Source organism: Eutrigla gurnardus (assembly GCF_963514095.1).
Source record: "Eutrigla gurnardus genome assembly, chromosome: 19".
Taxonomy (NCBI): Eukaryota; Metazoa; Chordata; class Actinopteri; order Perciformes; family Triglidae; genus Eutrigla; species Eutrigla gurnardus.
In genome coordinates this window covers 16,839,236-16,866,173 of record NC_139930.1, presented here as the reverse complement: position 1 = coordinate 16,866,173, position 26,938 = coordinate 16,839,236, and the positions used below count along the sequence as shown (strand labels likewise).

Below are 26,938 nucleotides of genomic sequence, written 5' to 3'. Positions count from 1 at the left end.
ATCATTAGGGCTACATTTTAGCGAATTTACTTTCTATCACTTACCATTTATAGGTGAGATGCACCTCGTCGACCACGATGCCAAGTAGGTTGGTCCGGTACACCTCAGTGGCAAGCATGTCGAGCCATCTTCTACTTAGCCAGGACTCCGGACTGCCGAATAAAATCTGGTACTTGCCTCCTTTGACCAAGTCCCCTGCACACGAACTCAGCTGTGCCGCAGATAATCCGAGGTTGGTTGCCTCCTGGACCTGGTCCTCCATGAGGGCAACCAATGGCGATACGACCGCTATTATGGGCTTTTCGCTGAGCCCCATTACTTTTGCCACGAGCGGGGCTATTTGGTAAATTAAACTTTTACCAAAGCCGGTAGGTAAAATGGCAAACACGTCCTTCTTCTGAAGGAACTGTTCCAGGGCAAGTTTTTGCTCTTTTTTCAAAGAAAACTTGCCTTTAAAATCATCCAAAACAGACGCGACAGCGGCATCGATAGCTTGCTTCTCCTCGGTGGCTGCCATGTTGAGTGTTTACACAACTGCTGCTTCGCGTCGCTTATGTTTCGTCATCGTCACGTCACCGGCCAATAGCGTGCCAGGAGAGAATGGCCGTTTCTGATTGGAGCCAAAGATTCTGGCAATGTAACAGCGAAAGTAAGCCTGAGGGTGTCCAGCCTAACTGCCGAGCGAAATCCAAATTTCCCGGAAGTTCAGGCAGGGTTCACTCAGCCTACCCCTTCCCCTCAAACCCAAACAGATTTTCTGATCAGGTGATCGATCAGCTGAGCGGCGGTTGCCGATGGCATTCAGCAGCAGGGCTGATTTGAGCCGGTGCTGATTACTGGAGGAATAATTGTTATCCCAGTGAACCTCCAGATCAATGGTGGCTGATGTCTCACCCAGAGCGCCGCCACAGAGAATTACCAAAGAACAAATGGAGAGAGGAAGAGGAGGAGAGGATGCAAACGTTACAGAAGAAGAGACGTGTCGGGGGGGATGTGGCAGAAAAAGATGTACACCTGAACCCCTGATATGAATGGATGTCAGCTTGTCTTACCACAGCTGGAAGTTGGCTGCTTGCGTGGAGTCACTGTAGTCGATCCCCATGGAAACCGTCACCGAGGCCTCGGGCTCCAGCCGCTCTGACGACGGGAAACGAGGGAAAGATGCAAGGAGAAAAAAAGGAAGAGTGAGTGACAAGGGCAAGGTGTGCAAAGTGGGGAAGGATGGAGCAAAGGGAGGTGGAGGAGGAGGAGGAGGGAGGGAGGGCAGCAGCAGAGTGGAACAGACAGGCATCCACACCACTTGTGTTTTCTACTTCACAAAGCAAGGCCACCGTGTGTGAGAAATCTATCCTTCAATCTAACCCCCTCCACCACACCTCCAGCTAAACACACACACACACACACACACACACACAGGATATTTCCAAAACAACAGGCTTGTCAAAGAGAGCATCGAGAGAGAGACGAGGTGAGGGAGGAAGACAGAGCGGGACGAGATGCGAGCAAGACAAGGGGAGTTAAGTAAAGCCAAAAAAAAATGCTGAGGAGGGAGTCTGGACAGCTGAATGGAAGGAGGAGGAGGAGGAGGAGGTGGGGGAGGAGGAGGAGGTTAAGGATGAGAGGAACACAGACAGACAGAAACATCCTCCATCCTCCCCAGTGTTCCTCTGTTCTACTGTATAACTCCATCCAGACGGAGGAGAGGCTCCGGAGGAAAGCCTCAGAAACAGAGCCATCACCTCCAGGCTTCACCGCCTCCCTCCTCCACGCTGGTACAACACACAACATTAACCCTTCTAGAACAACATCTGGAGAAGAACATCTGGAGACACGTTCAAATGTTAGAGAATTAACAAATGAATCCGAACCCGTGGAGTTGGAGACGTTGGAGGGGATAGAAGAGTATGGAAGGTCAAAGTTACAGCAGGAAGTCAGCCTGTCAAACTGTAAAACTACTACTACTGTACTACTGTTTACAAAATGAATATACAATCCATGGAGACAGAGATAAGTATTTAACAGCTTTTCGTCTAAATTATGATCATGTTTCCTGCTTCTGTTGAACTTCTTTGTTTCCAGATCTCCAAATTACTTCTCTAAGAATAATGTGATTATTATAATGAAATAAAAGCCGTTCTCTAAACACTGAACTGTCCTCATTAATCTACTTGGTGTTTTAATACATTTAAACTGCAGGTTTAAAGCGATGCACCTTTGATACCGTGCTATACATCTAAATACAACGTTGTGTAATATCTGATACACAAAGCTGCGTCTGTTTCCAAACCAGCCTCCTCCAGCCAGCGGCCGGGCCCAATCGATCCAAATTACCCCACTGTTTGGCTGCTTGAGTTCCTTCGATGCCCAATCGATCGCCTGCAATCGACGGTTTTAACGTGCTCCGACGCACACACCAGCCGTGTGTGTGTGTGTGTGTGTGTGTGTGTGTGAGAGAGAGAGAGAGAGAGAGAGAGAGAGAGAAAGGGAAAATCTTGGGGGACTCACTGTTCTCGGTGTTATATTATAATGTGAGCGTTGCAATCATACGACGGTGTGACAAGGAATATGGAGATGGTTGCGTGTTTGTTCACCTGATCGATACTAATGAACAGGGATTAGCTGAAGTCATATTGGCTGTTTTCTGTTGGGGGGGGGGGGTTGGGTATCTGCCGGGCTGAAAATGAACGTTTAATATCGGTCTGAGAAAACAATCAGAGTGTAGGTGGAGCTGTGGAAAATTCCAGAAAGCTATCATGAATGGAGAGGCAACTAAATATTCCACATATTTTATATTCCAATAAATGTGTTAAAAAAACAACAATTATGACATCATTATTGTACAAAAATACCCCCAACAGACTGGCAGCAAGTGTAACCATCGAAGGCTGGTTGTTATGTAAAATAGAATGTGTGGTCCTCACCGATGGTGTTGAAGCAGTGGATGTTCAGGCCGGCCGGGCTCCGGTCCCCGACGTGGATCTCCTCCAGGCCGTGGTCCGAGGTGTTGGTCAGCGTGAGCTGCACCGCCACCATGCTGGGCTGGTACAGACACGGCTGCCGGGGGAAATGGTACTTGGCCGACAAACCTTTCCCAGTCATGTGATGAAGGAGCTCGTAAGTTTTCACGGGGCCGAAAGACGGAGTGGTGACCTGGAGGAGACGGGAACCGTTTCATTACCACCAAATATTATCACATATATATATATATATATATATATATATATATATATATATATATATATATATATATATATATATATATATAAACAGGATTATTCAAACATGGGGAAACCTACTAACATAAAGGGTTGGACTTCTTTCTCTTTGCCAGAGTGATTTAAAACCATCAGCAAGGAAAAAACACTGCTTTTATCAATGGAGTCTGGTCCTATTTTGGAGCATGTATAAAAGCTTTTTTCTTTTCACATCTAACTCAGAGAATTATGGTTTTATTATGATTGCTGGTAGCTCAGATTATTTAAAAGGTTTTATTTTATTTTACTGGAGTGTATTTGGATGATCAGAGAGTTCAAATGTTGCCTTTGAGAAGAGCATATGATTGTTCAATTCTTATTTTAGTCTGTTGTTGTCCAGCCTTGTTTTTATGTTTGGTCTGTTTTTTTTTGTTTTACTGTTCTGCAACTGGTTTTATGGCAGTTATTGTTTTGTAAGGTGACCTTGAATTTGCTGAAAGGCACCTCTTTAATTAATGAAAATAATTACTAAATTATAATCACAGTTTATTTTATTAATGATATATTTACTCGCTGGAGAATCAGAATCAGATTTATAAGTGTGGGATGATTGGTAAATAAAGACTGAAGAGCTGTACAGGAATGTGCAAAAAAGATTAAAAAAATCACAGATCACAGAGTTGGAGCAGATAAATACCAAAGACTCCTGCAGAGCCATTTGAATTAATTCTGCTCATCTTTTCCCACTGAGGACAAAACGGTGGAAAACGTGCTTTAGTGTGATTTTTGTACAGAAGTTTTGTGCAAACAAAGATTTTTGGCAACAATGCCCAACTTCTCTATTATCAGAGACATAAGCAGCGTTGTGTATTCATCTCTTTAAGCGGAACAAACAGGAGGAGGGGGTTTTATTACACAATTAATTTTGAATTTTTTCCCCATTAAAGCAAAGATTAGCAATAATAGAGGATTGTTATTCAGAAACGGTATTTGTCCTTCGTTTAGCTTTTGCAAGTTATTGTTAACAAACTGCCAACTGTTTCTTTGTATTAGTGAGATGTTTAATCTAACTAAAGCTGCAGCTGTTGATTATTATTGTTTGGTCAATAAAATGGGAGAAAATAGGGCCATCACAATATCACAATATACAAGATCTGAAAATATATGTTTATACATGTTTGCCTCTAATTGTGAAATCGCATAACTCGATCACAACCAACATGCAGTATTATTCTTCTCTTAAGTTTATTATACATAAAATAACATGGAAGAAACCAGCATTTACTTGAGTATTTCCAATTTCTGCTACTTTACACTTCTAATCTACAACATTTCACAAGAAAATCTACTAATATATTTATATCCCACTCCATGATTGAGTCCTAAACGTCTTATTCTCTTAACGTTGGTGAAAATATATGTGACATAGTGGTTCTATTTTAATAGAAGTAAATGTTTTATTTCTTGAATATGAGATTCAACGTTATTGTCATTGTCCAAAGAAATGCAGTTATATAGAGAGTTTGTTGTATTTTAACAATCTTACACACTCAGTAAAACTTTAAATGCAGGAGCTTGTGGGTACTTGTAATGGAGTATGTTTATACTTGTTATTTTTACTTTAGCTTGTGTAAAAATATGGAATTATATTGATAATTAATTAGTGAGTAGAGAGAAGGACAAGGAGACCCTGCTGTTTCAGCAGACAATAAAAAACGCCGGTAAGATAATAAAGATTGGTGAGGGCCGCTGTCATGACCTTGTAAAAGGTCAAACACGAGTCACACAGGGAAGAAGACACGACTAAATGCCTTTACACAAATACACGGAGTATTTAAACTCCCGGGGAAAAGAATGCAGCGTTAAAACACAAACAAGTATCACGGAGTGTCGGCCACTTCATGCTTTCTGTGTGGGCGTTTATTCCCATTTAAGAGGCAATCTCCGCCGTTTGAGTGGCAGCGGGTTTCAGGGGGGGGGGGCTACGCTCGTGGTCGCTCGGGGTCCTTCTGCTGATTCATAATTAGACGTGAACCCGGAGCGCACCACTACGGGGGAGGTCAGAGGGGTGAGGAGGGAGGCGGGGGAGGGAGCTGGCTCCCGCCTGATGGACACCAAATGAACAAATTATGATGGCCCCCTCTGGGCGTGATGGGGTCAAACGGCGTACGCCCCGCCGCTGACAGTTCAATTTCCCCCCAACGCAGCCCCATTCGCCGACTGCTAATTATGAATGAAAAGTTATCAGCCCTCGCCCGCTCACCCCCCCACGCCACCACTACCACCGCACACACGGTCCTACAAAATAAAATCACCCTGATTTACAGAAATAACTCTTATTAGGGGACAAAGTCAATCAGCTGATAGTTAAAGGTTCTGTCAGGACAAATAATATGTAATGTCATTGTTTGAACATGCACCCTCATCCCTGTTAAATCAATTTTAAACCAGGTTATGTTAAAAGCATGCAAGATTTAAACAAACAGGATTAATTAACAACAACTAATTACATTTTTATTAAACTTTTTATGTTCTTAATATCCATACTAAATAGTACAGTCTGTAAACCCTTTTTGTTCTTTTGGACATATGTTTATATGTTCATAAGTTTTTAGTATATATCTTTATTCTTTACTTCATATTTTTTGGTATTTGACGTGACTTGTTTTAAAGTCCGTTATTTGTGCTTGAATGTGACTCCCTCGGGACAGAGATTCACCTGAACTAACTGGGACTATCTTGAAAAAAAAATAATATAATAAGACACAAACTACCAGTTTATCAACTCAAAATATAAATAATGATTGTAAATGTCATCTCTTTGGACTTAGTTTACATACAAAACGTTGCGCTACACCTTTTAATCATTACATGATGATTAATCGATCACTCCTTTTTATAATTATGAGTAATTATAACTATGTTTCCCTGTGTGAATGCTGAACACAAAGCAAACAGACACTGAATGTACCACAGACCTCCGAGACACAAAATAGACACAGCAGCAGCAGAAAGAATGATCCGGACATTTCCCTCCCCCGGGTGAGGGGGTGAGGGGGGTGAGGGAGGGGGAACAAATATACAGATGTGTAGAGTCGGAGAGAAAGGAGCCGTCACACCAGGAAAGGTCAACCATCAGATATACACAACACGGAGACACACAAGGGACACAACACCTGACAGGGAGATGGAAGGTGACAAGGGAGGGAGGAGGGAGGGAGGGGGAGGCACACTCATAGATGAGACACAGAAATGGAGTTCAGGGGTGTGGAGGAGCAGAAGACAGCGAGGGGGAGAAGGGGAGACAGACGGTGAGAGAGACAGGAAGCCAGGAAGAGCAGTCGCTGCGTCCTCGCCGGCTATAAATATAAGGAAGGCGGGAAAAGGTCAACAGTCGGCGTCTGGGAGCCGGAATGTTCCACGAGGGAGGGAGAGCCTCGTTTCACCGCTCCGTCCGTGTCAGGAACAATGGAGTGGATGGAGGAGATGTCATCACACACACACACACACACACACACAAACACACACACACACACACACACACACACACACACACACACACACACACACACACACACACACACACACACACACACACACACACACACACACACACACACACACACACACACACACACCTGCGTGGTGGAGGAGATGTTAGAGAGAGAAAGGCCCTCGAGGTCGGACAGCAGGCTGGACGAGATGACCGGACACTTTGGTGCGTTCGAGGGTGCAGGAGAAACTGAGACACAGAAAGAGGGATTCATCATATAAATACAAATGAATAACTTTATTTATATAGCACCTTTAATAACAGCAGAACAAGGCACACTCTGTTCTATACATAAATACTGATATACACATCAGCAGAGCAGGAGAAACGATAGAGTTAAGATAAAGATAAATACATAAAATAAAAATAAGTTAAAAAAGGCGACATCACAGAAAAGAAAGTGTATAAAAGTGTGTTTTAAGGAGCGATTTAAAGGAAGTCACCGATTCAGCATTCAGATGCAGAACTATGTTTTTTTATTACGGTTTAATCTCTTAAATTCTAAGAATCGTTTTTTCTCACTAGAGAGCCTTTTATTGTATTTTCTATTTTTAATTGTTATTTTTGTATATACATTGTTTGTGTTGTGCTGATAAACTCACAGTCATCTAGATCCAGTAAGGAGACTTCCATCTTGGACTTCACTTCCCCCTGAATCCATAAACATGACAATGAGACACACAGAAAGACAGTAGGAGTGTATTATCACTATTTAGATGACCAGTCACGCCACCTGGCGGCGCCCGAGGCCGACCCGATATGGTGGGAATTACAACACACGACTCAGAGCTCCAATAAAAAACACATTTAAAAACACACAAGCTTTTATCACCCTTTCTCCTTCAGCCTCCTAACCGACTCCAGTCACATAAAGAACCATAAAATCCCACTCTGGGTTCTCCAGACGGGGGAGGAAGGAGGAACGTTACAGTTAGAAGTTGGCTCTTCTCTTGATTGACGCGCGGCGGTCGTAATGGAGACGGATTCCTTGTTAGTACACGGATGTCTGAGAGAGCCAGAGTGTTATAAAGATGCATAATTCATAGGTTTAAATGACAAACTGTGTGAAATGAGGATGTGGTAGTGCAGGAGAGGAACGGGAGGGGAGAGATAATGTGAGGAGCATAACGGGGTACAAACACGACGCTGAGGGGCGAATGGAAGCTCATAACAGAAGCAAAATGATCCCGCGATACATAAATTGTGGTTATGACTGGAGAACCAGGATGTTCATGCAAAACCAGGATGGTCAGGTTTAAGGATGGATAAACTGGATGTTAAACTCCATATTTGTATCAATCCAATGGTCAGTATTCAGTCTACTTATTATGTCACTTGTTCATCACATCAAATGAGATGTTATTGTCCTATAAACAACCAACATGATGTATGGAGACAGCTTTTTACAGAAGGACCACAAATGAAAGGAAATCTTGTTGTTTTTCATTACACGACTGATCAACACAGTAAACAACATCCTAATAAAGCAGACATGCAGGGATTAAAACATGGTGTACTGATAAAGGGACATGTTTATTTTAGAGCTTTTTGTAGAAATCATTCTGCTACTCAGTTAAACCATTAACTCAAGTTTCCTGGACTCAACAAAATCATAAAATTGTCATTGTATTGCCCTTAACACTTGTGTCGTCACCTTGGGTCTGGACTTGACGTCACTCTTCTTCTTCTGTGGTGTCGGAGTGGGCGGGTCCGAGTCCGAGTCGTCCTCCGAGTCCGTCTCCGAGTCGGAGGAGCTTTCGGCCGACGAGCTGCTGGCTCGGGTCACAGCGGGTCCATTTCCATTCTCATCCGAGTCACTGAAATCAACAAGAACATGTATGAAAACAAGTATTAGTGTCAGTATTACATACATTAATTAAGTTTGTTTCCTTGCTGTTACATTTAAAACATACAATGAAATTACTCCGATGCTCCTTGTTTGTGTTTTTCCTCCTTTAGACATGTATTCATAAATAAATACTTCAGAGTGTAATGTAAAGTAAATAAACGGATATCCCATCTACACATATACACAGATAATTATATACATCTGATACCTACAATAGTATTTAATAATAGCAGTAAATAAATAATACTTACTGTACATCTAGGTGCACATACTGTACATACGTGTGGATTTTACTTTTTATGTAGGTGATTTTGAAAACATCAGGCATAAATGTACAATATATTTAATAATACTTCCTCTGCTGAGGCTAGCCCCCCCCCCCCCGGACCAGAAAAACAACGATCAATCTGCTTTCCGTGAAGTTAATTCGGTGTTGCATTCACTCAAAAAAAAAAAGACTTCTTCCATCTTCCTCCTCTCTCATTTTCACTCGCTCCGTCCCTCTTCAATTTGTCCCGATAATGAGTGTTTACTCCGCCTGCCTGGGATTCTCAGCCGTTAAATTAATGAGGGGAATTGTGACGGTAACTGGCTTTTTAACTTGGGGCGATGATGAAAAGCCAGTATTAATTTGGCCTACAGATTTCATTTGCTTGCGAACAGGAAAAAAAGTGATATAAATCACTGTGGGCCTGATTAGGGGGCCTGCCTGGAATGACTGGGCCATAATGAGGGCATTATGCTGTGTTTGTTGTGGAAGCACTGGGGTGAGCTGCTCTAATTACTGTGTGTGTGTGTGTGTGTGTGAGCACAGGGGTGAGCTGCTCTAATTACTGTGTGTGTGTGTGTGTGTGTGTGTGTGTGTGTGTGTGTGTGTGAGCACAGGGGTGAGCTGCTCTAATTATACTCTCTAATGGAGAGAACAGGGTCAGCCGGCGGCCTGTCAGACGGCAAAAATCAGGTGTGAGTTTGTGTCCGCGAGAAAAAAATGAAGTAAGAGTGCGTAAGAAACTAAATTTGCCAAGGAAGGGGGGGGGGGGGGGGGTGTCATGTTGATTCCCAAATTTCCAATGCATTTGGAACAATTTGTATAGTTTTCACCTGAATAAATCTGTTCTGTACACTGTATTTAGATTATTATAGAATGTATTGCCATCAGACGTGGGGAGCTGAAGCCGTTATTTATGCTCTCTTTAAAGACCAGGACATTTTAAAAAGAATGCAGAATTTGCTGGTATACAGCTGCCTAGTTAGTGTTATTGTTTAAATCCAAAGTAACACTTTAAAAAACTCCACAAATCTCAGTGCAGAGATCCTTAAATCCAAAGACAGGAGAAGCCCAGTCCTGCAGGACTTCCTGGCGAACACGATGGAGGAAGCTCAACAGAAGGTGTGTTGTCATATCGATTATAAAACTGTTCAACGTGTGAACAGATGGGGTTTTTGAGATGCAGCAGAAGAAGGTAACATCTGGACAACATTCACAGGGAACAGAAACGTGCTGAAGGGAAGGAGTCCAACTGTACCTGAAGGCAGCGGTGGGCTGGCTTTTCTTCGGCGGGGCCTTCCTGGTCTTTTTCTTCTTCTTCTGTTCCAGTTCAGACTCGCTGGAGCTCTTTTCAGACCCACTAGAACTCTTTCCAGAATCGCTGGAGGTCTTGTGAGACCCTTCGCTGCTTCCCTCCTCACTCTCGCTGCCCGACTCTGTGTAAAGGTTCAGTACGTCAAACACAAGCCCAGCCAATTAAAGTTAGAATCCTTAGATTTGGAATGAAATCCAATTCCAGTTTTGATCACTTTTATGGTCAGCACTTTCAATTTTACTGGCCACTCTACTAACATCCTATCAGAGATGTGTTACTTTCCTTATTTCCTTCTACCACTGTTTCACATTTAGAAGCATTTCTCTGGCAAAACGTGGGAAATGACAGCAGCTGTACTCATAATTCTGCACATTAATAAAGTGTGGTAATCTTTTTATCTGCAACTGTGCATGAAAATACCTGTCAAGGTTTTAAATTTGAATAAATAACAAAAAATAAAAATAAATAATGCAAAAAAACTATTAAAATAACTACTAGCAGCTACTAACTGTCCATTATTAACAGTGTTAACTCCTCTGCTATACCACCAATGACCACAGGTGGCGCCAAACCTTCACTACTGCTGCTGCTGCTGCTGCCGCCTTCACCCTCACTGCTTTCAGACCCGTCCTCGTCTTCCTTCTCCTCTTCTTCATCTGAGTAGAACTTATCAGATTTGGGTTTCTTGATCTTCCCGAACAACGGTGCCGACTCTTGCACCTAATCAGATCAAACATTCACAATTACACTTTATTCAGAGACATTTTCAAGTCGTTAGGGTTAGCAGCCTTGATATAGTGGCTACGCACGTTTTTACTTTCAATAAATTACCATGGAGTTAGTCAATTAACCAGATTAACTCAATCAGTAGTCAGGTGCAAATATGACTTGACCCCGAAAAAATTCTAACAAAAGGTTTGTCAGTGGATTATAGTAGTATCAGATGTACTTATAAACATACTAAAAGTTTACCAATGTGTGATACTCAGAAAGGCCCCATTTTCAAAATGCCACCGCCAGGTCCTTCAAATGACCATTACTCCTTTGTATTCTTCCTACACCAGGAATACTGCTATCTGATACATTTTTTAGCATTTTCATATTTGTGAAATAAATAAGTGATTACAAGTACAATTATATATTAAAGTGAATGTTTACAAGCATATTTATGTTCCCTGAAGTAATTGCATATTTCGCCATATTTCTCGTATTGTTTTGTGTTGTATTGGTGGTTTCTGTGGTTCATAACCATCCTTTTGATTCCAACAAAGAATAAATTAATTAGAACTGTGGTACTGTAAAATTAGTCAAAACAGGGCTGCCACGTGAAGGCTCAGTACCGCTAACCCCTTTCCATCCATCCATCCATCCATCCATCCATCCATTTTCTACCGCTTATCCTGTATTCAGGGTCGCGGGGGGCTGGAGCCGATCCCAGCTGTCATTGGGCGAAGGCAGGGTTCACCTGGACAGGTAACCAGTCTATCACAGGGCTGACATGTAGAGACAAACAACCATTCACTCTCACATTCACACCTACTGGCAATTTAGAGTCATCAGTGAACCTATCCCCATCCTGCATGTCTTTGGACTGTGGGAGGAAGCCGGAGAACCCGGGGAGAACATGGAAACTCCACACACTTCTGGCTGTTGTCCCAGAAGCAAAGGCTTTAGAACCCGACCCCTAACACTTTGGGCACAATTTGGACATTTTCACTTAGGGGTGTATTCATTTTTGTTGCCAGTGGTTTGTGTGTTGAGTTATTTTGAGGGGACAGCAAATTTACACTGTTATACAAGCTGTACACTCATGACTTTACATTGTAGCAAAGTGTAATTTCAGTGTCCCTTTTACCTAATGCGCATTTTTTTTTATTAAGTGGGAAAACCTGACGACCAGGAAAAAACCCCATGCAAACACAGTGAGAAACTCCATACAGAGGGACGGGTGGAGGCATCTCTGTGAGGCTGCAGCGCTAAACACTGAGGCACTGTGCTGCCCTGAATAAGGAGGAGGAGGGTGGAGCAGGAGTGGAAGGAAGGAGTGGTGAGGTAGATGAAGGGTGTTTATATATATATATATATATATATATATATATATATATACATATATACATATATATATACATATATATACATATTTATGTACTGTATATATTGTGGGAGAAACCTGCGCACCAGGAGAAAACCCTTTTACGTTGGAGGTGAGGAAGGACAGAGTGGAGGGAGATGGAGGTGAGGTAGATGGATGAAGGGTGTTTTTTATATATATATATATATATATATATATATATATATACATACATAATTATGTACTGTATATATTATGGGCAAACCTGAGCACCAGGAGAAAACCCTTTTACGTTGGAGGTGAGAAGGACTGAGGTGAGGTAGATGGATGAAGGGCGTTTTTTTTTTATATATAATATATGTATATATTATGGGCAAACCTGAGCACCAGGAGAAAACCCTTTTACGTTGGAGGTGAGGTAGATGGATGAAGGGTGTTTTTTTTAATATATATATAGACATACATAATTATGTACTGTATATATTATGGGCAAACCTGAGCACCAGGAGAAAACCCTTTTACGTTGGAGGTGAGAAGGACTGAGGTGAGGTAGATGGATGAAGGGCGTTTTTTTTTTATAATATATGTATATATTATGGGAGAAAGCTGATCAATGAGAAGCCTCCTCCACCTTTTTGTCGCCGTCACGCCTGTTTGTTCGGTGCATGAAGAAACTCAAGAAACCCTTTTTCTTCTGCTTCTCCTCCTTCTCCTGCTTGGCTTCCTTCTTCTTCTGCTTCTCCTCACGTTCTTTCTCCTCCTTCTCCTGCTTGGCTTCCTTCTTCTTCTGCTTCTCCTCACGTTCTTTCTCCTCCTTCTCCAGCTTAGCTTCCTTCTTCTTCTGCTTCTCCTCAACTTCTTTCGCCTCCTTCTCCCTCCGCTTCCCCTCACGTTCGTTCGCCTCCTTCCACTTGACTTCCATCTTCTTCCACCTCTCCTCTTGTTCTTCCTCCTCTTTCTCCCTCAGCTTCTCCTCACGTTCTTTCGCCTCCTTCAACATCTTCTTCCACCTCTCATCACGTTCTTCCTCCTCCTTCTCCCGCTTGGCTTCCTTCTTCTTCTGCTTCTCCTCACGTTCTTTCTCCTCCTTCTCCTGCTTGGCTTCCTTCTTCTTCTGCTTCTCCTCACGTTCTTTCTCCTCCTTCTCCAGCTTAGCTTCCTTCTTCTTCTGCTTCTCCTCAACTTCTTTCGCCTCCTTCTCCCTCCACTTCCCCTCACGTTCGTTCGCCTCCTTCCACTTGACTTCCATCTTCTTCCACCTCTCCTCTTGTTCTTCCTCCTCCTTCTCCCTCAGCTTCTCCTCACGTTCTTTTGCCTCCTTACATATGAGTTGAATCATCTTCCACCGCTCCCCACATTCTTTCTCCTCCTGCTCCTTCTCATGCATCTTGACCTTTATCTTTTGCAGCTCTGCCTGCTCATCCTGGATCTCTGTCATGGAGAAGAAGTTTTCTCTCCTCTTCTGCTTCATGTTCAGACTGACCTTCTCCAGGACCCTGTTGTCCTCAAGGACCCCTCTGACTCTTGTCTCACAGCTCTGTGCTTCGTTTGCCAGGGCCTTTGTGAACTTGTCCTCCAGTTCCTTTTTCTCGTCCTCCATCTGTTGGACTTTTGTCTCCAGCAGGTGGATGCTTGTCTCCGAGCTCTGCTGGGACATGGCCAGGTCCTTTTGGAACTTGTCCTCCAGTTCCTTTTTCTCGTCCTCCATCTGTTGGACTTTTGTCTCCAGCAGGTGGATGCTTGTCTCCGAGCTCTGCTGGGACTTGGCCAGGTCCTTTTGGAACTTGTCCTCCAGTTCCTTTTTCTCATCCTCCATCTGTTGGACTTTTTTCTCCAGCAGGTGGATGCTTGTCTCCATGCTCTGCTGGGACTTGGCCAGGTCCTTTTGGAACTTGTCCTCCAGTTCCCTCCTCTGGTCCTCCATCAGTTGGACGTTCCTCTCCTGACTCCGTTCTTTCTCGTCCAGCTCCTTCCTCAACTTGGCTTCCACAGTGTTGCATCTTGAAGATGCAACGCTGAGTTCCTCATTTTTTCTCACAAGCAGGTTTGTCATCTCTGTGAGCTGCTGAGAGTGACCCTCCTTTTCTTTCCTGAGTTGAGAGATTTCTTTCGACTCCTGCTTCTGCATGGTCTGGGTGCTCTCCTCCTGGGACTGAAAATGTTTCCTCAGCTGGATGACCTTCGCCCCCTGCTTCTGCATGGTTTCGTAGCCCTCGTCTGTCTTCTCCTCCTGGGTTTGAAGACGTTTGTTTGGCTGAACGAGCTTCGACTCCTGCTTCTGCATGGTTTGGGTGCTCTCCTCCAGGGTCTGAAAATGTTTCCTCAGCTGGATGACATTCGCCCCCTGCTTCTGCATGGTTTCGTAGCTTTTGTCTGTCTTCTCCTCCTGGGTTTGAAGATGTTTCCTTAGCTGGGCGACGTTAGAGTACTCCTTTATGGTTTTGTAGTTGATCCTTTCTGTATGAGATCCTATCTCTAGATTGGACTTTCCTGCAACACCTCGAACAAAGGTTGTGTTTGTCCAGTACCTGCAATATATTTATTGTCTCCAAAGTGCTTGGATCAAAGCCACTGCTTTGATGTTACTGTGATGTCATCAGAATGGAATGGAATCTCAGAAGGAAAAAAAACCCAGTGATGTCATCAGAATGAAATGGAATCAATGAAATGGAATGCTAGCCCTAAACATCAAAGCCACCACTGTGTATTCTTTTAAAAAATGCCTGAAAACACATCTTTATAGAAAGGCCTTTTAGCTAAACTATTTCTATCTGTTTTAATATGTTGGTTTTAATTATTTTTAATATGCTAGTATTAAATTATTTTACAATGTTTGTATCCTTCTTTTCTGTGCACTGTAGCACTTTGAGGTCATTGAGTTGATGTAAAGTGCATAATAAATTAAATGTATTATTATTATCATTATTATTATTATTATTATTACCAATGAAGGGAAAAAAATAGAGAATAGGGAAAGAACATGGAAAGGAACGATGTCACACAGTGATATTTGTTTGTTTGTGTGACTCCACCCTCATTAATATAAATGTGTTGGACAAAATAAATAACAAATATTTGTGATTATTCAAATTTATATCTTTATGACTTCCGGCTTGGCGAAACGAGATGTTGGTCGCGTCGTCTTGAGCTCCTGCAGATTTTTTTTTTTTTTTCAATTTCAAGGCACTTTTCTCACCCCCACTACGGTCCAGCAGCTTAAGTGAACTTTTATTTACACATTTGGTTTATTTTCTACTACTTTTATGCCGCCTAAGGGGAAAAAAGGGAAGAACAGTATTACGCCTCACCTGCGGCCTGTTGCGCGCCCTCGGTCCCCGACCCCTCCTGAATCTCCTCCCCCGCGGAGTCTACCGCCGGACACTATGGACGTAACCTCGCTCAGAAATGAGCTTTTGTCTGCTCTTCGTCTTGATGTCGCGGCAATGTTTAAAGTCGAGCTGTCCCTCTCTACATGCACTGATGACATCGTGGCCCTCAGGGCTAAAGCGGAGCACTTGACACAGGAGGCGGCTAAGATGGAGGATAAGTGTGATGACTTGGAGTCCCGATCGCGTCGCCAGAACATCCGTATCATCGGTATCCCGGAGGACGACCCTAACTCGGCATCAGCGGCTAACGTTTCCAAGCTATTGATGGAGGCTTTCTCACTCGGGAAGGAGCCGCTGATAGACAGATCACACCGCGCGCGCTCTGGCGCCAAAGTCCGCACCGGGCAACCGCCCCCGCGCCATTGTCGCAAGGCTGCACTACTATACTGACTGCAACAAGATCCTCAAGGCGAGAGAGTTACAACGGATTACTCTGCGCAACATGTCCATCTCCATGTTCCCGGACTATACCCCCAAGACGGCCCGGGCTCGCGCAGCCTTCACCGAGGTTCGGCACCTCCTACGAGGCATCGATGGAGTCAGGTTTGGCATCCTCTTTCCTGCACGACTTCGCATCACCTATGCAGGTGTACAGCGCGACTTCACTTCCCCAGAGGAGGCTAAGACATTTATTAAAACACTGAATAAATAGAGTCCCGTATCTAATGTCCTTTGCTCCGGTCCTCCTTTTCCAGTTCTGGTGAGTTGTAAAATGACTTTTTCCCTATAACTATTTTAAGCCTCCAGTTGTCAACTAATATTTTTGTTTATATTGGACGACTTTGATATTTGTCCAACTCCACTTATGGACAATTAAGTACGTTTGGTGACTTTTCTAGCTGTACTGTTTATATTTTATTTTTATTTTTATATTTTTGTATCTGTTTGAAGTTGATAACAATAGCCTACTTAGGTTTGTGTGCCAATATGTTCTCCCTAAAAAAGAAATGTATATAAACCACATGCCACTACCCTTATTATTTTTATTGTATTCTTTTCCATCACAGAAACTGGTGGGTGGGTGTAAATGCATGTATAAACGTTTCCTAGATGTATAGTCTGTGGGAATACAACTTGCCCAAACTCAGACAATGGATCCACTACTAGATTTTTAAGCTGGAATGTGAGAGGTCTGAATAGCCCCATCAAACGATCGAAAGTACTTTCTCATTTGAAGAGATTGAATGCCGACATAGTATTCTTACAAGAAACGCATTTACGTGATAGGGATCAAGTTAGACTTAAGAGTCCATGGGTCAGTGATGTCTTTCACTCAACTTTTGATTCGAAAGCTAGAGGGGTAGCTATTTTGGTTAATAAAAGGGTACATTTTACCGCTTCTAAGATCATATCTGATAAGAATGGGAGATATATGATTGTTGCAGGCCTTATATACCAGAATCCGGTTTTATTAGTAAACATTTATGCTCCAAATTTTGATAACCCAGATTTTACAAATAGATTATTTGCCACCCTGCCTTTCCTAGACACCCATCTTTTAATTCTTGCTGGGGACCTGAACTGTGTTATGAATCCAACACTGGACCGCTCTAATCCACGTACTCTCAACCAATCTTCCATGTCTAAATCAATTTCTGATTTTATGCTCCAAAATGGGTTTGTAGACGCTTGGAGATTTCATAATCCCCAAACCATAGCATATTCTTTTTTCTCCCAAGTCCATCAATCCTATTCCCGCATTGATTATTTTTTTGTTGATGGTTCCCTGCTCTCCAAAGTGACCTCCTCCAAGTATCATTCAATTGTTATATCTGATCATGCTCCCCTTAGTCTCAATATACAGCTTTCGGGCCAACCCCGTTTCTCCTCACCCTGGAGATTTAACACTCTGCTTCTGTCTGATGATGCATTCAACACCTTTATATTGTCCTCAATTGATGACTTTATAACTATTAACAAAGATGACTATGTCTCTTACTCACTATTATGGGAGTCGCTCAAAGCCTATTTGCGTGGTCAAATTATTTCTTACTCAGCTCATCGCAATAAAACCCGTAAGGCTAGGCTAAATGAACTCCTAATTAAAATCCGGGATATTGATGGACAAAATGCTATTAACCCATCCCAGAGTTTAGTAAAACAGATATGATCTGCAGCAGGGGTTGAAACTAACTTTTTGGCTTACCAGACAACTGGCGAGTAGATGAAATTTTTTACTAGACAAACAGATTTTTTACCAGACAAAAATATTAAATTGCCATTTGTTAGAATTACTTTTTCGTATGTCTGTCTAAATTGATTTTCAATCATAGTAATCGCAGTCTCTTTTCTTCACAATATTTATTAGCAGTATATATACAGAAACATTTCATGCCCTCTTTGGCCCTATACTCAAGCCATGTTCTTGCCTCAACCGACACCGTGTAGCGCCACTTCTCATTAAATTTCCGAACATAATTCAGTGTTTCCCCTAGAATTTTTTTCAGGCCCGGTGGTACCCACCGAAAAAACCCTAAACAGATGAGACGTGTGGGATGGTGTATTGGTGCAGTTGGATTAAGTCAGGTGGCACAGCAAGCAGTCTGCAATTCTGCAATTATTATATTTGCATTCAACATTTTTGTTCAACCAGAGTGTATTCAAGATCACAAGGAGAGAGTGACTTATTAAGGTGCTGGTTGATGGAAATGATCAGGGTCCAGAAAAATATGTCTGGAAAATGATGAGCATCACATTAATAGCTACAGATACTGTAAAACACTACAACGACATATGAGTGCATATATTGTCTTATTTTATCAAGTAAAATATAAGTTATAGGTTTACTCAACAGCAGTTAACTCAAAGTTCCACATCTTATCAAAAACAATCCTCCCCCCCGGGGAGGGGGGGCAAACGGGCTTTGGCCGGTTGTACATACGTCATCACGTCCTAATACTACACACACATGGCGTGATGTTGTTTTTAAGGAGCGCCGTCTCTGCTTATATTTCTCGACAACACTCGACCTGCATCAGCGCATGTGCGCACGAGCGGATCTGTGCGAGCAGGCAGCGCGAGCGCAGCGGGTTTTGGACGGAGACACACAGCGGCATTTTTATTATGTAAAAATAAATAATAATGTAATGTAATAAAATAAATATTATGGACCCTATTGACCGGTTCCGCTCACACCACGAGTCTGAAGAGTGCAACAGCTTATCAAAATACAGTGTCAACGTTCCGTGTTTTCAAAGTAGAAAGCGACAAGTACACGGAAGAAGAACGTAGCGGGAGCGCGCGTCTTGCGGAGCAAGTCTGCTGTGCTGCGCGGAGGCGCTCCTAATGTAAATGATTATTGATTTATGAATGAATTGATAGGTGGCTTATTTTTGGTATATTAATTTTTTTTTGGGCCTGGCGGCAGGTCTCCTTGTACAATGGTAGGGGAAACACTGAATAATATTTCGCCGGTTTTGACTGAGACGAGGTGGGCGCTGAGACGCTGTCGGTCGATTCTTCCTCCGTCCTCGTTTTTTTTCTTGGGGGCTGCCCCCCCACAAGAAATCTCCACATAATGGAGTAGCTAAATCGGGAAAAAATAGTTTATAGGCTGCGGTAAAAAGGTCTACAAAGTATGAATGAACAAGTGTGGGAAGTGGTGTTGATTTTCGCGGGATCATCTGGGATAGCCCGCCTTACTCTGCCTCTGATTGGCTTACCCTGATTCCTCACTCCTCATGCCTACACCTAACCGCCAATGAGAGGCGTCCATCCCAGAACTGACGGGAGACGTGTTAAGTTGCTGATCAAAACACACAACTTCCTGTTTTTGCTGCTTCACATTAAAAGCTTCTACACAAGAAAGATATGATGGGCTTTTATTTTTTTAGATTACTCGCCAGAGTGGCGAGTGGTCTTCATAAATTACTCGACAAATACAAAAATTACTCGCATTTGGCGAGTAGAACAGCTTAATTTCAACCCCTGATCTGCAGGCAGAGTTGGACCTCCTTACAACAAGCGACGCTGAGCGACTTTTAGTACGTTCTCGTGCTACTTATTATGAGCATGGTGATAAGCCGAGTAGGCTCCTATCTCATCAATTGAAACGTCAAACTACTTCCCGATTAATTCCACAAATTAAAGATTCCTCTGGCGCACTTGTCTCTGATACCACTTCTATAAATGACATCTTTAGGGATTTCTATTTCTCCCTTTATGAATCAGAATCATCATCAGACACGACAGAAATGACTTCTTTCCTCCAGAATCTTGATATCCCCAAAGTTGATCCCATTACTGCTAATGAGCTTGATGTACCTTTAAATGTGGAAGAAATTAAATCCTCTATCAAAGCCATGCAAAACAATAAATCACCCGGCCCCGATGGATTCCCAGTTGAATTTTTTAAGAAATTTATTAATAAGCTGGCTCCTCTCCTCAACTCTGTTTTTAACGAGTCCCTAGAACGTGGTTCATTGCCCCCCACTTTAACCCAAGCGTCCATATCCCTTCTTTTGAAGAAAGGAAAAGACCCTGTTTCTTGTGCCTCGTACAGGCCTCTGTCACTTCTTGATGTTGATGTTAAGATTTTAGCTAAAACCTTAGCAACTCGTCTTGAAAAGATTCTTCCTGTCATCATATCGGAGGAACAGAATGGCTTCATCAAAGGGCGCCAGCTGTTTTTCAATGTCCGAACACTTTTAAATGTAATTTTCTCTGGTCACTCCGCCTCAACGCCCGACGTTGTTATTTCGCTCGATGCTGAGAAAGCATTTGATCGGGTAGAATGGCGATATCTTTTTGAAGTTCTACAACAGTTTGGCCTGGGGAACAGGTTTATTTATTGGATTCGACTTCTGTATACCAACCCTCAAGCAAGTGTCCACACAGATAATTCCCGTTCTAAATATTTCACATTATCACGTACTAGACAGGGCTGTCCCCTCTCCCCCTTACATTTCGCTTTGGCCATAGAGCCCCTCTCCATTGCTTTAAGATCTCTCCCCCACTTTCACGGCATTCCTCGTTCTGGCATTGACTTAAAACTGTCTCTCTATGCTGACGACCTTCTTTTGTATATATCGGACCCCCTGACTACTATTCCGCCAATTTTATCATTACTGGAGAGATTTGGCTCTTTCTCAGGTTATAAAGTTAATCTACTTAAAAGTGAATGCTATCCTATAAACACCCTAGCTTTACAACTCCAACAGTCCGATATTCCTTTTAAGCTCAGCCCCTCTGGGTTTAAATATTTAGGGATTAATGTGACCCGCACCTTGCCTTCTCTCTATTCTGCCAATTATTACCCTTTGGTTACCCAGCTTGGACTAGATTTCAAGCGGTGGAATTCTCTTCCTCTGTCATTGATAGGTAGGATTAATGTGGTAAAAATGAATGTCTTGCCAAGATTTCTTTTTCTTTTTCAGTGCACTCCTTTATTTTTGCCTAAAAAGTTTTTTAAGTCATTGGATGAGACTATTACTTCCTTCTTGTGGGGAGGTAAGTCTCTACTGCAAAAATTCACATCTGACGGTGGTCTTGCCTTACCCAATTTTCTTCTATATTATTGGTCAGCGCAAATACATAAATTAACTTATTGGCTTCAATCTCCCGATCTATTATGGTGTAAGCTTGAGACCCAGTCGTGTTTCTCCTCTACACTACCGGCTTTACTCACATCTGCATTGCCCATTAACCCTTCTAGTTTCACTAAGAATCCTATTGTGCTATCTACACTGAGGATTTGGTTCCAATTTAGGTGCCATTTTAAGTTTTCTTCTGCATCCACTCTGATGCCCATAGTGAACAATCATCTATTTCCCCCATCTGTTGAGAATATCTCCTACATCTTATGGCAAAACCGAGGCATTAAAGTTTTTAGAGACCTTTATAAAGATGGCACTTTTGCTACTTTTTCAGACTTGTCTAAAGATTTTAATTTACCTACATCCCATTTATTTATGTACTTTCAAATTAGGCATTGTGCCTCTTCTCTTTTTTCATGTTATCCTTTGCTCTCTATTAACCAGCCATGGGAAGACCTTTTGACCTTAAAACCCCAACAGAAATCACTAATATCTAAGATTTATGACAAACTCATGGCTCTGGAAAATGATTCAGCTGTCAAAAGCAAAAGTGCTTGGGAGAGTGAACTTGGGATAAATCTGACAGATCAATGGTGGGATAAAGCTGTGCATAGTATACGCTCATCTTCTCCTTGTGCCAGGCTGCAGTTTATTCAGTTTAAAGTGTTACATAGAGTCCATTTCACCAAAGCTAGACTGTCTAAAATGTATCCAAATGTTTTGGACCAATGTGACCGATGCCATGCCTCCTCATGTAACTTTAGTCATATGTTTTTTTACTGTCCCAGATTACTTAAATTTTGGACTGACTTTTTTGCGATTTTGTCAGGGGTTCTTGGGGTTCAAATAAGGACAGACCCCTTGATTGCTATATTTGGGACCCCAACAGAACGGCTCCGTGTTGGCTCTTTGCAATCGGAGGTGCTAGCCTTCACTTCCCTTCTGGCACGACGCCGAATCTTGCTAATGTGGAAGTCTCCCAATCCCCCATCCATATCGGTCTGGCTCAAGGACGTTATGTTCTTTATTAGATTAGAAAAAATAACCCTGTCGGTAAAAGGCTGCTCCACTAAATTTACAAAAAAATGGAATTCTTTTATATCTTACTTTAACTCACTATCAGCCCTGCCCCAGGACTAATCCCCCTGCCCCCCTTTCTCTTTTTTTTGTTTTAATATATATATATATATATATATATATATATATATATATATATATATTATTATTTTTTTTCTCTCTCTCTCTCTCTCTCTCTCTCTCTTTCTCTCATTACTTTCTTTGAACTATTTATTTTGTGTTATAAGTTTGATATTTTGATATTTGTATAATCTATGCTTATTTTCATTGTTAAAATTTGCAATGTATACTCATGACGAGACAATTGTTCCTTGTGGGTGTTTTTGTTGTGTTTATAAAAAGAAAAAACCCAATAAAAATATGAAGAAATTTTTTTTTTTATATCTTTATATCAAGATCTCTGAAATAAGCCTTAATTAATAAGTAATACGCACCTCCTATGTCTGCCTCTTAAAGCGCACTGTTGCTTGTTTTGATGAGGACTATATAGATATTGTCTTTGTTATGATTATTATTAATATTATCAACTACATGAGATATTTTTGTTAACAGACTGAACTTGTGTTGCAAAACATGAGCCTAACAGCCCACAACATAGCGTTAAATATTAACTTACATAGGAAATTTGCACTTTCTACTAAACATGCTGTTTGTTATCAAAACTAAGAGCCAATGGCTTTGGAGCCAGGTGTACCCCAGGTTATAGGCCCTAACCATGAGAACAAAAATAAAAGAAAAAAAACAACTAAAACTAAGGGTTAACTGTAGTTTTTTAAATAGGAGCCATTAAACAAAATCGGTCACTGTGGTTGGATAAATAAGACAGAAGAGGCAACATTTTTGTGTTCATATTGTTCATTATTTCAAATCTAATGATGGGAGTGTTGTTTCCATTTTGCAGACTTCCAGGTGACATTTGAGTGAAATAGGCCTTTTGTTCACGTGACATGCGCATGAGAGCCAGATGATAGACCTAACCAGCCAATCAGAATAAAGCTTTGCTGCGTGATCCGGAAAAAAGTACAGTAATTTCACAAAATCATAAGTCTGTGATCATGTCAGTGCAATTTAGACAAGTCCAATGGATTCATAGACCCATAAAACATGGGGTTAGACACCAAGATTACTTCACAAGGTCAGATATTGAAGGAGCCAGGCTATTTTAAGGGTTTCCTACACATCTTGGATGCCATCTTGAAAATAACACCTTTGTAGTGGTCAGAATTTTGTAAACTTTTAGTATGTTATTAAGGTAGCCTAAAACTAAAAAAAAAACAGTTGAAAAACACTTTGTTAGAATTATTTTAGGGTTAAGAGGTTTTTTTTTTCATAAATGCGCCCGCCTACAGTTCTTCAGGCATTAAATCCGGGACAACAAAAGATTTTCCACCAGATATCTTGTCTGTTAAATCAACCTGCAAAGTGTTGTTGAAATGGTTGTTTATTATTTTTATTTAGAGCCCACATTAGCTGCCCACGAAGTAACGATGATAAAGCTGCTGCTCAGAGAGAAGAAACCCAGAATCCACAAACCCTTTCATTCTTGTGCTCAAACGTATGAGGAACAAACACATTTCTGCTTTCTTGGGGAATGAACACTCATTTTTCTGAGACAGACAACTCATAAATGATGGGAAATGATCGTGTTTATGATAAAAAAGTACATCAGGCTCATCCTCGTCGGAAACATTTTTAAATTGTGGGGTTCTTTTCAATGCGAGATCACGACAAAGTATTTATTTTCAGTCAACATCATCCTTTCTGTTGCCAGAATATTTATTTTTATCTATTTTTTAATTTATTTGTATTAATTTTTATCTTTTAGAAAATTATGTATAATGTACTCAAATTTCGATTTCACTTTATTTTTCTAGCGAATCTTCCTTTTCTGTCCAGTTCCTGATTTTCATGTCGTGGTGGACGTCCAACCAGGAACCAGACATGTGTGAAGTAAAAACTACGACGCAGAGATTAGGAAGGCCGATTTTCTTACTGGTTCAATGACCTCCACGTTCCTCACAGTCTGGTCAGGAGCAACGGCCGGCCAGTCTGAGAGCTCCTGGTAACCAGAAGCTTTGGTGTTGAGGCTGTGGGAGAGAGTTCCCAGCTGGAAACGGTCTCGATCTGATCGGAAATGAAAAAGGGTTGAAAACGCGGTTTGGGAGCAGCGTAAAGCAAAAGGAGTAGGGGAAATAAAAACAAAGGAAGCTTCAAGAGTGGTGAAGAAATTGGCAGATGGAGGATGATTCAAAGTCACCTTGGACCTTGGTCACTAAATATCCCTGTATACATGGAGACATCTATTAATAAATCAGCTCTCTGTTTTTAATTCTCTCTCCTCAGTGACACCAGAAGATGATACAAACTGTGCTTTGCAAACCCCCCCAAAAAGAGAAAAAACAGACTTCAGTTGTGGATATTAAGAATGACAGGGGTGGTTAACGCTTTCCATAAACATCCAGAAGGTGTAAACTGCCTCTGAATCTTAATGTTGGAGGAGACAGTTTCTGTCCCTTTAGTCAAGAGGGAGAGAGAGAGAGAGCTAAATGAGGGAGATTTTTTTCTCCCTCCGAGTGTCTGAAAAAGGTTAGCATTAGCTCAATAATTTACCCATCTCATTAGTCCAAGGTAAAGGGGAGTCTGACCTAACTGCCCTTCAGAGAGAGACCGGCACACCGGAATAATAAAACCAACCCTGAATTCACTTTGCATACTCCTGGAAATAGATGTGAAATCCACTTAATGTGGATTCAGACGCAGCAAAAGCCAGAGCAGAGGATCGGTATTTAATCTTAAACATTCAGCCCGTCTAAGAGGACGTCATGTGAGACTAAGAGGATACCTTTGAAGGTGGACTCGAGCAGCGGCGGCGGTTTGGGGGCCAGCAGGATGCGGCGGGCGTACTTGTTGAGGGCGCCGCTCTTCCCGTTGGGCACGATCAGCTGCCTGATGAAGCGGGTTCGGTCTCGGATGTCGTAGCTCTGGTCGTATTTGCCGAGGTTCAGGATGTACTGGGTCAGGAGCTTAGTCTGGGGGGGTCAGAGGGGTCGGAGGTCATGTAAGATAAGAGGCCAGCATGTGTGAGTACATAGTAAACATTTTATAATGACTTATAAGGTAAAAAAGTATCATCATAGTGTATTATAATTCTTGTAGGATGTAAGATATATATTTACAATGTATTATAATCCCTGTACAATGTGTTATAATGTCATTATAAGTGGTCTTTGTCTGCTTTAAGTAAAGTGGAAAAAATAATAAATCGATGCAAGAACAACACAAAAATGTGTAAAATGAATTGTATAGCATTATAAAATGTTTTATAATATGTTTATCGTTATAAAGTATTATGGATATTATATATGGATATTTATGAGTGCTTATAATTCTAATTCTAATTATATTAATAATAATAATAATAATAATAATAATAATAATAATAATAATAATAATAATTATACAATGCTTTTAGACATGGCCGTCATATAAAATGTAAAGTTTATTAAATAGCTTTTGAGGTGTTAGTTGGATGGAGCCCACCTGTTTCCAGCCTTTATGCTAAGCTAACTGTCTCCAGTTCTGTACTAATTGATCTTCCGTTCTAAATATTAAATCTAAATATTGGCAAGAAAGAGAATTTGGATATTTCCCCAAATGTTGAACTATTCCTTGCTATGCCCCAAAATGGATTATTGCCATAAACTTCATGTATTACCAGTTGTTTTCTAGGTAATACATACAGACAGCCCAGTGGCACCGACATACAGTATATTATTATTATTATATTATTATTATCCATCCATCCATCCATCCATTTTCTTCCGCTTTATCCGGGACCGGGTCGCGGGGGCAGCTGCCTGAGCAGGGACGCCCAGACTTCCCTCTCCCCGGGCACTTCCCCCAGCTCCTCCGGGAGGACCCCAAGGCGTTCCCAGGCCAGCCGGGTGACATAGTCACTCCAGCGTGTCCTGGGTCTTCCTCGGGGTCTCCTCCCGGTGGGGCATGCCTGGAACACCTCCCGAGGGAGGCGTCCAGGGGGCATCCGATACAGATGCCCGAGCCACCTCAACTGGCTCCTCTCGATGTGGAGGAGCAGCGCCTCTACTCCGAGCTCCTCCCGTGTGACGGAGCTCCTCACCCTATCTCTAAGGGAGCGCCCCGCCACCCTGCGGAGGAAGCTCATTTCGGCCGCTTGTATCCGGGTTCTTATTCTTTCGGTCATGACCCAAAGTTCATGACCATAGGTGAGGGTAGGAACGTAGATTGACCGGTAAATTGAGAGCTTCGCCTTTCGGCTCAGCTCTCTCTTCACCACGACGGACCGATACAACGACCGTATATTATTATTATTATTATGTTTTCCTCATTTGTATTTTTTTTTTTTTTTTTTTTTTAAGGAAAAAGAAAATGATGTATACATGTTGAGCTGTATAACGTGTAATTTGAATGAAAATAAATAAATAAAAGAACCTTCAAGCAACAGGAAGCGAGTGTAAACGTCTTCCGTGTTTAAATACCTGCTTGGAGTTGGTCAGGTAGAGTTTGGCTGCTAGGTTCACCGTCTGCAGCTTCACGATGTCCTCCTCCGCCGTGAAGGTCTTGGCCATCTTGTGGAGGACGTCGGGGGCAATCTTTGGCACCCTCTCACAGTACTCTCCCATCAGCCACAGGATGCTGGCCCGGGCCAT

The 26,938-nt window shown here is 42.0% G+C and overlaps 1 protein-coding gene across 1 annotated transcript; it reads right to left on the bottom strand.

Moving 5' to 3' along the window:
* Positions 1–1,048: 1,048 nt before the first annotated feature.
* Positions 1,049–26,938, bottom strand: LOC311029447 (AP-3 complex subunit beta-1-like; the record flags this gene model as incomplete). The annotated part of the gene is made up of 10 exons (XM_084034588.1): positions 1,049–1,137; positions 2,922–3,150; positions 6,833–6,936; positions 7,350–7,398; positions 8,402–8,564; positions 10,123–10,300; positions 10,752–10,899; positions 24,244–24,374; positions 25,093–25,279; positions 26,768–26,938. The coding sequence occupies 10 exons, from the start codon at positions 26,936–26,938 to the stop codon at positions 1,049–1,051; spliced, it is 1,449 nt and encodes a 482-aa protein (XP_083890714.1).